The 13,336-nt window shown below is 48.9% G+C and overlaps 1 protein-coding gene across 1 annotated transcript in view; it reads left to right on the top strand.

Annotated features, from left to right (window-relative positions):
• Positions 1-523: 523 nt before the first annotated feature.
• Positions 524-13,336, top strand: part of LOC133359440 (chitin synthase chs-2-like) — a 34,371-nt gene continuing 21,558 nt past the window's right edge. Inside the window, exons 1-9 of the mRNA XM_061577850.1 lie at positions 524-684; positions 1,966-2,098; positions 3,818-4,006; positions 5,833-6,144; positions 6,182-6,897; positions 8,509-8,604; positions 9,508-9,843; positions 11,193-11,355; positions 12,257-12,343. Of these exons, the coding sequence (XP_061433834.1) occupies positions 524-684; positions 1,966-2,098; positions 3,818-4,006; positions 5,833-6,144; positions 6,182-6,897; positions 8,509-8,604; positions 9,508-9,843; positions 11,193-11,355; positions 12,257-12,343 (2,193 nt within the window). The remainder of the gene's footprint in view (positions 685-1,965; positions 2,099-3,817; positions 4,007-5,832; positions 6,145-6,181; positions 6,898-8,508; positions 8,605-9,507; positions 9,844-11,192; positions 11,356-12,256; positions 12,344-13,336) is intronic.

The following is a 13,336-nucleotide window of genomic DNA, read 5'->3' as shown; positions in this document are numbered from 1 at the left end:
TGGCTCAGCAGATATTTCACTCCCTCAGCTTTGTCTTTGATCCCTTGCAAATTAGGGTGTCAAACTGAATGCGGGTTAATCTCTTCCTCTCGATATATATAATCAGTGGTGCTACCACGCTGAGACTAGTACCCCGCTCCCTAGAGGGCTCAGTGCTGATGCCTCTGTAGAAGTCTGTAGACAGTTAAAATATCTGCATTGTTTTCAGTGTTAGATGTTTTCTTTCTTCACCATTGGAGTCTAATCTTGCTACTTTTATAATCATTAATAACACTAGTTCGTGTTACAATTATAATACACGTTGTAACAGTATATCATATGAACGCGATCGCATCTCAAAGACAAAACTATCAGTCAGATTGCCTCAACGACTCTGAGTTTAGCTGAATAGATGAGCTAAGTCTGTTAACCACGCCACAGCTCATCGCGGACAAGTAGGGTTTAATGTTTATTGAAGGGAGACGCTAGAGGGAGAATCTCTGACAACGCCGACATCTGAGCTTCCAAACGCGTAGACGGCGCGATGACGACGCCTCAAGCAACGTCCAGGTTCTCAACGTCGCTAGAGAAAGGAGAGGCGGGAGCTGTTGAATGGAAATGCGAGTACCCGTGTGGGAATGAACGCAGCAGGGACGTGCTGAGGAATGCACAATCAGAAGTGGAGCCCCAATCCCAATGCGAGAAGTAAGTTCGCGTTTCACCACCTACTAATACCACCACCACCACAACCAGCACCATAACCACCACCAACAACACCACTGCCAGCGCCACGCTCGGTCGCCTTTGTCTCTCTAGTGGCGATGCTTACAAAAATGTACTAATTTGAGGTTGAGTCGCCCTAGGGAAGGCCTAGGACCGGCACAGATAACACTGTGTAACAAAAAAATGATTTTTTTTGTCCCTGGGTACTAAGTGTTATTTTCCAATTGTTTATGCCTCAAAGGTACAAAAAATGGCTATTATTCCCCACAAACTTTGCTTTGTGATCAGGACACAAAAGATAAATTAATAATCCACTACATTAATAATAACACTGTGTAACAAATTTATGTTTTTTGTTCCTAGATACTAAGTGTTATTTCCTAATTGTTTATGCCTAAACTGTACCGAAAATGGCTATTATTTCCCACAAACTTTGCGTTTGTGACCAGGACTGCTATTTTGAAATGTACATATTTTCAATGAGAAAACGTCTGCATTCGTGTTATTCCTGTCCTGAGAACCTGGTGACCTCAGCAGCAGCAGACAGGTTTGTCTTTGCTTAGCTTTCAAGATCAGCGTGATTCGATAGTAGGCAACAAACTAAACTGTGTACGTAAACATAATCACGTGGTAAAACCGACCCTCGTATGTTGAGCATTGATAGCCAACTGGTTTCTGGCAAAGTGACGCAATGCACCAGAATCCGTCGCTCAAGCTGCTTGAGTCACTTGTCTGAGATCGATGTCGCGGAGGTTCCCATCACTCTGGGCTCGGCGACGGAAGACGTCAACTTCGATCTCGGTATGGGCGAGCATCGGTCACAAAGTGACATCTTCCCCAGCCCACGTTGACCAGAATGGTCACGCATGGTCTTCCTCTCCATGCCTCTTAGTGCAATGCCCAGCGTCCACCAATCCAATCTTCTTTGCGCAATAATCAGAGGTTGTTTTTTTTCCTCCTCTCCATTTGCTTCGTCAACGTCTTCTTCCTCTTGGCAACGAACATCGTCGATAAAAGCTCTGAAGTTACTCGACTGAATCTAGCACGTGTAGACGTTTGCGACCTCATCGTCATTCGTAATACATTTTCGGGTCAGATCGCATGTGTAAAATGTCGTGTCGTAAGGCCTCCACCCAACACAACCAGTGAATAGGTTATGTGAACAACAGTTCCAATGCATTGCTGCAGCTAAAGCAGCAGCAGAGAGCAATGTCACAACACAAAATACACTGTGACTCGACCGAATGTCTGTGTCCACCGTAGATCCTGGGACAGGTTCAACATTCGCCCAGATATCGATGAGGAGGAATCCTCGACTCGGGGTCTTCGGGTCTTCAGGTTGATCCCCCTGACGCTGCTCTTCCTTGCCGTGTTCGGGACGGCGGTGCTCAGCAAGGTGAGGAGAAAGGAGGAGGAGGCACCCCCCACCTCTCTCCTCAGCCTCACCTCACAGCTGCACCATCACCCGATTCGTTTTTTACACCTCCGATTAACATGGTTTGCTACGTACAGTACAAAATAAGTCTAACATACACACATGCCCTAGATGTATAAAAAAAACTAAACTGTTTTTGTATTTGTATTTTACCAGGTAAATCCCACTGAGTTATCTTTCTTTCAGAAGCGACCTGGCCACAATGACGGCTCAACTTAGTGACTCATCATCACCATCATCACGTGGACATGTAAAGCAGCCAAATACTCTCGACTTAGTGACTCATCACCATCATCACGCGGACATGTAACGCAGCCAAATACTCTCGACTTAGTGACTCATCATCACCATCATCACGCGGACATGTAAAGCAGCCAAATACTCTCGACTTAGTGACTCATCATCACCATCACATGGACATGTAAAGCAGCCAAATACTCTCAACTTAGTGACTCATAATCACCACCATCACGTGGACATGTAAAGTAGCCAAATACTCTCGACTTAGTGACTCATCATCACCACCATCACGCGGACATGTAAAGCAGCCAAATACTCTCGACTTAGTGACTCATCATCACCACCATCACGCGGACATGTAAAGCAGCCAAATACTCTCGACTTAGTGACTCATCATCACCACCATTACGTGGACATGTAAAGTAGCCAAATACTCGTAACTTAGTGACTCTTCATCACCATCACATGGACATGTAAAGTAGCCAAATACTCTCGACTTCGTGACTCATCATCACCATCACGTGGACATGTAAAGCAGCCAAATACTCTCAACGCGTTGAGCTGTCATTTGTAGCCAAGTGGCTTCTAATAAAGAGCTACATAGCTCAGTGGGCCCTACCTGGTAAAATAAAATGGTTTATTTGAGTAGTTAGTTAGTCCAGACACGCGCCCCTCAATGTCAATGCATCTGAGCCGAGTTCTCTCGCTCCGAATTGAGCTTCGAAGCTAGCTGAGACTGTCAACTCGCTCCACTGATCAATGCCGTTCACTCGTAGTCGAGAAGATAATGGGAGGCCTTAATCCAACAGTGGATTTACCATGGCTGCTGATGACAATGATGGCATCCACATTGTGATTAATAATTTCGTTTTGGGTCAAATCGCGTGAGTAAAAGTTGTGTCGCGCACCCTCCTTCACCTGACAGCCAATTAATGAAGTTATCACTAAACAAACGTGCAGCCAATCAATGTGTATTACCGCTTCGGCAGTAGCAGGAGCGTTAATCTATTGATTGACATTGAGCACCACCAGTGTTGTCGTTGTTGTTGGAGGGCAATCCAAACGCGTTTACCAACTGGGTACGAATGTCTCGCTGGGAGTCACAGCCAGCATCATCAGGCAGTCGTCAGGAATCTGAAGAGGGGTAACGATACATTTATAGCTCGCAGTGTGTCACATGCTAGATTCACGTTATAGCGGGCGCAGTGCGCACCATACTTGCGTTATAGCGAGTAGTTTATCACATGCTAGACTCGCGTTATAGTGGGGGCACCGTGCACGCTAAAGCGAAAAACGTTATGTAAACGAAAAATCCGCGTTTAAGTTGAAAATGCGGAGTGTGAACGCCACACATTCAATGGGGATTCCCTCTATTGATAGGATACACATAGTGTCGTGACGCTTCCCTCCATCTGGCGTGTGCAATGTGGTGGAACGCAGCTGAGCCTTGTGTACTTGGCCGAGATGAAGAAGGTCGCCAGACAGGCCGGCGAACTCGGCCAGAACCAGTTCTATTCCTGGGTCCTTGCCTTCGTTCTCGTCATCCCCAACATCTTCAGCTCCATCCGCTGCGGCCTCCGGCTCGCCTTCAAGAACTCCGATGCCTCCAATTGGAAGATTATCGCTCTGGTAAGGGTCAGAGAGAGACAAAGAGTTTGCCTGTTTTTTTTTCTTGGTCGCATGGATTGTTTGTCCCGGACCTCCGGTGCATTACTCCACATTTATAATTCACATGCATTTATATTATTTATAGTATTTGGCTGCGATAAATTTCCACATGGTGATAAGCGACTTCGTTGAGCTATCATTATTTGATAGCCAGGTCGCATCTGAAAAAAAGCGAATAGCTCAGTGGGCTGCATCTGGTAAAGTTAAAAAGTTTAATTCAAGATTTGAAGCATTCTTGATTTCAAGTATTCATATTCTTAGGTTTTCGGTAAAGTCACGTAGGTAAAAAATAAAAAAATAATAAAAGTAAAACAAAATAAAAATCACGACGTTTCGGAGGCAACACAAGCTTCCGTCTTCAGGTGGAACCGTCACAGCACGATAGCTGTATCAAGTAAATGAGAGATTACAAGAGATACTACCCCGTATATATATACTGGTTGAGGGGGGGGAATGGGCCAGGAATGGCCCACTTTTTATTATTATGGTAAGGTGCGGCTTGAGACTACGGTTAGTCTACATAACAAAGGACTGAGCCTGAGAGGGGGGGGGGGGGGTGCCAGAGTTGTTCAAAGTGCAACTGCTGCTAATGAGACCGAGCCTCTGCCATGTAGATGGTTAAAGCACAAAAGCAGGTCAGGAAGAAACGGCCTCCTGCACACAGCTATCGTGCTGTGACGGTTCCACCTGAAGACGGAAGCTTGTGTTGCCTCCGAAACGTCGTGATTTTTATTTTTTATTTTGTTTTACTTTCATAAATTTTTATTTTTTACCTACATGACTTTACCGAAAACTTAAAAAGTTTATTTTCATTTGTATATTTTTAAAAGTAAATTGCACACTGACATCGTGTATTGTTTGTTGTTGCAACATTCTGTCCCACCTCGACTGGACATATTTGAAAAATAGTTTTATAGCTCATCGAATTCCTCCAGTATAAATACAAATTAGGATTTTTCCAGTGGACTCATCACGCTAGACCCCCCCACCGCCTCCATTGGCTCTGGGCGGACAGAGCGAGGAGAGGTCACAAACTCTCCCGTTTGCTTCAGTTGCCGCGCCGGGAGATAGACCCGGCGGCCTGAGTAAGTGCACGTCCACTCTGCTGACCATTAAATCGCAGCAGCATCGCGTCAATATCATTATCAAAAATGAAACAATAAACATAATTTACGGAGAGTCATTTGCCAATCCATTGCTGGGTATCGCAATTTTAAAAATAAATTATGTTGGCAATGCTGCAGCTGCGTTGACAGTGGTGCACAAGCCCAATTAGCAACAACAACCTCAAAACATCCGTCATTAACAAACTCTGATTAAGCTAGTTGTAATTACTGGCGTAACGTCGTACTCAGATTAATCTTGTGGCTTGGCTCTCCCACACTATGGTGTGCTGTACTAGTGACGAATTGGCATGTTCTGTTTACGTGACAACCCTTACTAGTTGTCAGTGTCGGGTGGTGGGGGGTTTAACCACACATTTATATATTTACGCGATCTAACCCAAAAAATATCTTATGGATGATATTGGTCGCGAAAGCCTACGTGTTGAATTGAGTTTTGTTGTTGTTAATCCACGCTAGGCCTTGTCCATCAGTGGGGATTGATTTTCCCATGCCTCGCCAACGTTGGCCAGTGCAGTTGTCACCTGTTTTGTACAAAAACGACAAGGCCTTTAAAAAAAGACACTCTAGGCTCTGCGTTTAATTGGCGTGTTTCACCATTCCAACAATCCTCAATCTCTCGTTGTCTCTCAATGTCCTTGCGTTCGTTTGGGCGTCACCCAGAACTGCCTGCTGGAAGGCTTCATCGGTCTCGGCTCAGCCCTCATGGCCATCGTCATCCTCCCGGCGGATTCGGCGAACCTTCTCAGCAGCATCCTCCTCCTCAATGGTGTCACCCTGGTGCCGAGCGCGCTGCAGTTCGTCGGAAGATGGACGCGAGGCAGGAAGCCGCCCAGGACGTCCAAGCTCCTGAGCCTGGCCTCCCTCTGCTGCTGTCTCGGCGCATTAGCGCTGTCGGTCGCCAAGGTGGCATTGACGGCGCCCAACGGCGGCTCCACGGAGGCGGGAATGATTGCCCACCTGGCGCTGCTGCTGGTGAGCCTTGCTGCTCGTGTCCCTGTCGTGGTGGGAGAACTTCCTGCCCGTCGGCTGGCTCCGGGGATTCCGCGACGCCGTTGGCGAATCGCGGAACCTCGCCGAGTTCTACGGCTCGCTCGTGCGCACGATCATCATCGTGGCGGTCGTGCTGCTGGACGCGGGCGTCGAGGGCGAGTGGAGGAGCTTCAGCGCCATCGGCGGCATCGCGGAACACCGCGAGAGCGTGGCGCTCGCCCTGGCTCTGTTGGGCGTGCAGGCAGGCGCCTCCATCCTCTGCAAGTGGCTCGCGAACGCCGCCTGCAAGATCCGCCAGCAGAGGAGCTGCTTCGCCGCGCCGCTCTGCCTCGCCACGCCCGCCGCCCTGGCGGTCGTCGTCGCCCTCCACTTCGTGCTCGACGCCTCGGGCGACTCTCGCTATGACTGCGAGTCGGTCCGACGGTGGAACGGCTCCGAGCAGACGACGTCCGCAACTACCTCACTCTTCTATGACCGCACGGCCGCTGCCGTCTGCTCGTTCGTGGGTCCTGGCAAGGACTCAGTGGTGGATACCGTGCTCACGTTGGGCGCCGGGGCGCTGTGGTTTGCGGCGCTGCTGCTGGCGGCGGCGCCCGCGTTGCGCCCGGGCGGTGCAATGCGCATGGAGCGCACACGCGAGCTCTTCGTGCGCCGCGCCCCGCAGCCCGCGTGTCTCGTCGCGGGACTGCTGCTCAACCGGCGGCAGCAGCAGGAGGAGGTGGAGGAGGAGAGGAGGTCCGTCTGTTGGTGTTGGTACGGCGTGGTGTGTGCGCGTGTGACTTGGTTTGTGTGTGACACGGTGTGTCTGGGAGTCTGAATCGATACATTTGTTACTCGGTGTGTCTGTACGTGACAAGGTGTCTCTGTGAGTAGGTGTGTGTGTGTGATTGTGTGTAGGTGTCTCTGTGAGTAGGTGTGTGTGTGTTTGTGTGTATCTAGGTAGGGAGTGGCAGTGTCTCTGTTAGCGCCCTGTGCTACGAACCCGGTAACCCGAGATCGATTCCTGCTCACGGCCAACATCAGTGACAATTATCTAAACCGGTCATGGTCCTTCTCTAGGTCGACTCAGCCTCAAATGAGCACCTGGTGTGGTGTGTAAACATCACCACTGGGGAGACAAAGACGGCCGGGCGTGGTGTTGGCTACCCACCACCTTGTGCCGGCCTTCATAGGTGCTCGCTAACATCACTTGCCCCAATAGTCTGATCAGGCTTTGTTTGCTTGTTGTATCTATGTGTGGTGGGTGATTGTTGGGCATAATATGCCGCCAATACTTTGGTTGAGCAGGTACTTCCAGTCAGGGGCCAACAGGGGGCAATAGCGAGTCCAGCCTGTGCTAAGCAGGACTCGTGGTTCAGGCATCCCGGGGGGGGACGGTTGGGAACCGGAGGGGGACACCCCAGGCCCCCCGGTAGGGGGCTGGGGAGGATTGCGCAACAATCCAGGTCCCTCGAGAAGGTTCCAGATGGTGGGCATGACTAGGGGCGGGGTGACCCTGGGAGCCCCATAAAAGCCAGACCCCAGAGCGGCTGGAGTCAGTTTGCCTCAAGCCGAAGACCCAGAATCCACCTGAAGATAGGACCCTGGACCCCAAGCCCCGCCGTCCTTATAAGGCCCGGGGCTCAGTGAGGCCAGTGGTCAATAGGCTAGTACCCTGAGGATCCCCCGACCCGACGCCCTTCTCAGGACCGGGTCTGTGTGGGCCAGGGTCGAGACCCGAGGACCTTGGCTGGGTCGGGTCAGCCTCCCCTAGGTCCCGCTAGCCGGAGGGCTAAAGAGTGGTTGGCCCTATTAGTTAGGGCACGTTAGCCCGTGTTAGGGACCGAGTGTTATCGTTATCGTTGTTATAAATAAATACGTGTTGCCTCCTAAGAAGACTCTGTCTCCATACAAGCCCACAACATATGTGACTAGGTGTCTGTGTGGCTAGGTGTCTGTCTAAATAGGTGTCTGTGTGACTAGATGTCCGTGTGACTAGGTGTGTGTCTGTGTGAATGGCCACAAATCCCCTGGAGTCTCGTTCTGGGCTACATAAGTACTAGTCACTAACAGCCCTTGCCCCAACAGTCTGTCAAGGCTATATGGCCGATCTTTGTTTTTATTGTGTGGTAGTCTGGTCGATGCATTTGTCTATTTGTCGTGTTTTGAGTGTCGGTGGTAAAGTATGATCAAATAATCCAAACATGTTTTTTTTCAAAATGATGACAATTTGTGACGTTTGCCCTTCTATCCTACAGACCAAAATATGTCCACCCCACATTGTCCAATGCATAAAACAGAGAACCGCGCTCTGCGATTCCCTCTCTCAATCCGAATACGATGTCATGTTCTCGTTGTATCCTGTAGCAGCCAAGAGCAAGAGAGGGTGAAGATCTATCTGTGCGCAACCATGTGGCACGAGACCAAGGAGGAGATGACGAAGATCATCTCGTCCATCCTGAGGTAGTATTTTACCTACCGCCAGTTCCCATCAAGCGGCCGGATCCCACGGACCAGTGGGAGTCCCTCGCAAATATGCAGATGGGTGTGAACCAACCCATTAATTTCGTTCGGTCACGGCACCGCGCGCTTTCAGATGTGCTTCTACAGCCATCTGGAATGCTCTTCCCTCCGATATTATTAAGTCACTGGAGCTATGGATGTTTAAATTATTTAGATTAACAACTAATTTCTTCAAAACTGCTTTTTGTGTTTAGTTTATTGTCCTTTCCCTCCACATCCGATTAGCACGGAACATTTGGCCTCCTAACGTGGCAGCCAATCAGATGATCGTATTTAATGTGGGTCCGTTCTTTGCATGTGATCATTGAGCGATGTTTGTGAATGGTGCAAGCTGTAATCAACTAAATCAACTTGATTTAACACATATAGGCTGCAAACATTATTAAGATGCATAATAATATTGAGAGCCTGGACAGGTGAGAGCCTGAACCAGGTGGGAGCGAGAGCCTAAACAAGTTGATAGCCTGGACAGGTGAGAGCCTGGACAGGTGAGAGTCTCCTTCTTGAATGTGGATAATGGTGCTTGGTTGCTGCTGCTTGTGCAGCAGTGGGAGATAAATACAGAGAGAGTTCCAGACGGCTGCTGACTGCTGCAGCTACAGAGAAATGCCACTCACCCAGAAGCCGGTGCCAGCTGTGGGTAGAGGTCGTTGTGAGTTGAACTCCATAGGATGCGGTGGCAGTTTGCTGATATCTGTGGGATGAGAAAGGTGGAGGAAACATTCGGCAGGAGATCTTGGGTGAGCGCTCGATTGCAGAGGACAGCGATGCTGTACCGTGACCTTGACTCGGAGAGCCAGTAGCGGAATAACAATAACCACCCTTCCCCCTTGCCGCTGCCAGGCTGGACAGGAGTCAGCCTAAGGATCTAAGCGTCGGTTCCGGCGGCAGAGGGAAGACGAAGAATAATGAGAAAAAGAAGGAGGAGGAGAAGCAGAAGAAGGAGGGGGGAAAGGAGGAGGAGGAAAATGAGAAAAAGGAGGAGAAGAAGAAGGAGGAGGAAAATGAGAAAAGGGAGAAGGAGGAAAAGAAGGGGAAGAAGGAGAAGACAGTGAAGCGGGAACCGTACGACTTCTCGGCTCACATCTACTTCGATGACGCCTTCGAGATGAAGGGAGATCACATGGTGGTCAACCAGTTCGTGACCAGCCTCATGGACGTCATCGCCGAAGTGTGCCGGTCAGTGCACCGGGTGTTATTATGTGGTCAAGATGAGCTGGGTGGATGGAGGGAGGGAAGGATGGATAGAGGCACGAGCATTCTAATAATGAAGCAAGGGACGGCACAGGGAAGTTAAGCTCATCTCGTGGTGTGCGCGAGAACAAGAAAAGGATGGGAATAGCCTGCGCAGATGCCTTCGTGCAGAATTTGATAAATCACGGTGAACAATGACGATGTTTGGTGATGGTCACGCAGATGACCGACGTGAGCGCCGATCGCAGGCCTAGCGAGGCCTTGCGTCACCATCACCGTTGTTGAACACAGATCCGAAGGTGCACAAACTGACAATTGGCTGGCAAACAGAAACATTGTGGTGGGCGGTGTGATAGATGAGCGTTCACGCTCGTGTTGAATTGAGCAGGCAGCCTCATCTTTTTATACACGTCCGTATTTACGTTGAACTTCTTTCACACCATGCAAAGCCAACCTTGCTCTAGAGTGCACACGTCGCATGACATAATTTACACAAAACGGTGCAGCAATTGGGGAGATAAAAGCAAGCGGGCGTGGTGCTGGCCACCTACCCCCTCGTGTGTCGGGCCGTCCTTCATAGGTGCTACTGGCTAACAGTCCTTGCCTCAACACTCTGTTGAAGGCTATACCGGGGATCGTTGTCTTTTGTTCGTGCGTTGGTAAGAATTTAGACAACGATACGACTCAGTCCGGGCGACCGAGGCCCTCGACACGGGTGGAGGAATTCATCTATGAAGTTCTTGTGAACAGTAACGATGGTTGTAGAAGTAGTAGCAATAGAAGAGCGATACGAAGGCAACTGACCGCCAGTGAGCCAGCGAGCAACTGGGAGATCATATTTGAGTGCTGGATCATTGGTCACCCACGACTGCTGCTGCTGTATTCAATTCAGAATCATAATTTTTTATTAAACTGCAGGAGGAATTCGATGAGCTGCAAAGCTCTATTTCACAGATGTCCAGCAGGGGACGGTGAGACCGTTACATCAACAAACAATACAAAAACACGATAGGAGTGCCAAGTATAGGACAGGTAAGCATATCACAAAAGACAAATATGAAACGAAACTATTTTAAATTTATCAGAAAAGACCCACTGAGGTATTAGCTTTTTTCAAAGCGTCCTGGCCACAAATAATAGCGCAACGAATTGACTTATCACGTGGAAATGTATAGCAGCCAAATAACCTAAATATTCAACATTTTGTCGAGTGCAGCAGTGAGGTAACAGCTGGGGACTTCATCCAAGATGACAGCAGTAGCAGCAGCAACAATGCAACATAGTAATTGGGGCGCGTCTTCCCTGTCGCTTGTGCTTCTGCTGCTGATGTGAAGGTATTTTGAGAAAAACTCGAATAATCCACAAGAGGCGCCGTCAATGGAGAGGACTCAGACGCCGTACGGAGCGCGACTCTCCTACAAACTCCCGCACGGCAACTCGCTGTGCGTGCACCTCAAGGACAAGGAGATGATCCGCCATCGCAAGCGGTGGTCACAGGTATTTGTTGCGTCCTTGGGCTTCAGATCTTCTGCCCCAAAGCTCATTGGGCCACAAACCCTACAACCGCATCCACACAGAGCATAGTAGCAGCTGATGCGCTTATACATGACGATGATGATGCACAATTAGAAAAGTAAATATCTCCGGTCAGTGACCGTCCATATGTATGTTGAACTTCTTTCACACCACACCTTACCCTACTCACCATACTAATCGGAGGTACAGGGACGGATAAAACATTTAACACAGAAAGCCGTTCTAAAGAAATGAGTTTACAATCTAGATTTAAAAGTGCATAGCTCCTGTGCATTCCTAATATCGACAGTGGTCACTACCCAGAACAGAGCGACGGAACACAAAACGACTCAACGCCCGATTCACAACACGAACGCAGCAGCGATGATTCGCCACTCCGCTACTCCTGGCGCAATCATCTGGTTCGTCAACCACCTCGATGTAAAGTTACAGCTCTCGCTCTACGAGTTGTCACCAGCATCTGCCGTACAGAGGAGATGGCAATAGCTCACGCCTATTGAAGCCATCTGTATGCTACTTCGAGAGTCATCTCCTCATTTGAAAATGAAATCACGTGATGATTAATAATTCGTTTCACGTGCGCTTTTGAGTTACACTTGGGCAGCACGCGCCATCATGGCCATTATGTCGAGAATAATAGTGGAGTGGCAGCCAAATAATGTAACTTATACAAGAGGATTGGCCGCCGAGGAGATGGAGCGATGGAATCAGTCGGTAATGGAGGTGCTGGGTGGATAACGACTCAGGATCTCATGAGGTATCGTGACGACTTGGGTAGGTCTTAATCCAGTAGTGGATCAATCACGGCTGCTGCTGCTGATGGTGATTGTTATTATTAAACCCCTTGACGTGTTCTGTACAGGTGATGTACATGTACTACCTCTTTGGCTGGAAGATCTACCGCAAGATCCACACAGTGAAGAAAGATGAACAAGAGGAATGGGTGGAGGTAAGGGTCTTGTAAACTGCAAAGACAACGATCCCTCATATAGCCGTTAACACACTGTTGAGGCAAATGCTGTTAGCGAGCACCTGTTCAGGACGGGACGGCACGCAAGCGGGTCGTGTGTCCAACACCACGCCCATCCACCTTTGTCTCCCCAGTGCTAATGTTTACTCATTTAAGGTTAAGCCGACCTTGGGGAGGCCGCTTTACACTTCCACTTGCCAGTTTAAATGGGTAAGCCCTGCACATTCTGTGGATGTGCAGTTCCCGTGCGGTGGGGTAGAGTGTGAGTACTCCCCTCTCTTCCCCCAAGACGTGGGAGCAGTGTGGAAGTGTAGACCAAATACACCCTGTTAGGGCGCCGCTGTGGCGAGATGTTAACGACCTCGCTTGGTATGCAGGAGGCACTGAGTTCGATCCCGGCCCTGACACCTGTATATTTAAAGCTTGCGTGTCTCTCTCCCCTTGGTCGTATGGATTTTTACCTGGGTCCTCCGGTTTTTCCCTCCACATTTAGAATCAACATCACGCATTTCGTGTATTTGCTATAAATATCCAATTGATAATCCACTTTGTTGAGCTATAATTTTTGATAGCCAGGTCGCTTCTGAAAAAGAGCTAATAGCTCAGTGGGTCTTGCCTAGTAAATTTTTATTGTTTAGTTTGTTCGAGGGTCTCTCTCTCTCGGGCTCTCTACCTCTGGGTGGAGGCCCAGTCGTAGCCTGCACTACGCGTGTCTGTGCACGCAGATTCGGCACATTTAGAAGTCTATCTTTGGTTACCTCTCTGGCAGAAATGTATCACTCAACGCGCCATCATCACGTTGGTATTAAAAATTGCAATCGAAATTTCTATACATTAAGAAATATCTATATACATACACTTATTACAGTTGTTTAAAATATGAGCAAAATAGGTTTGCGACTCTGAGTTAGTTGTATGCATTTTTAACTTCTTTCACACCGTACGTAGCTAACTGTGCTAATCGGAGGTGTG

Source organism: Lethenteron reissneri, chromosome 65 (assembly GCF_015708825.2).
Source record: "Lethenteron reissneri isolate LAM-NWPU_2019-01 chromosome 65, ASM1570882v1, whole genome shotgun sequence".
NCBI classification, from domain to species: Eukaryota; Metazoa; Chordata; class Hyperoartia; order Petromyzontiformes; family Petromyzontidae; genus Lethenteron; species Lethenteron reissneri.
The sequence above is the reverse complement of the archived record's forward strand: the minus strand, read 5'-3'. Positions and strand labels throughout refer to the sequence as shown.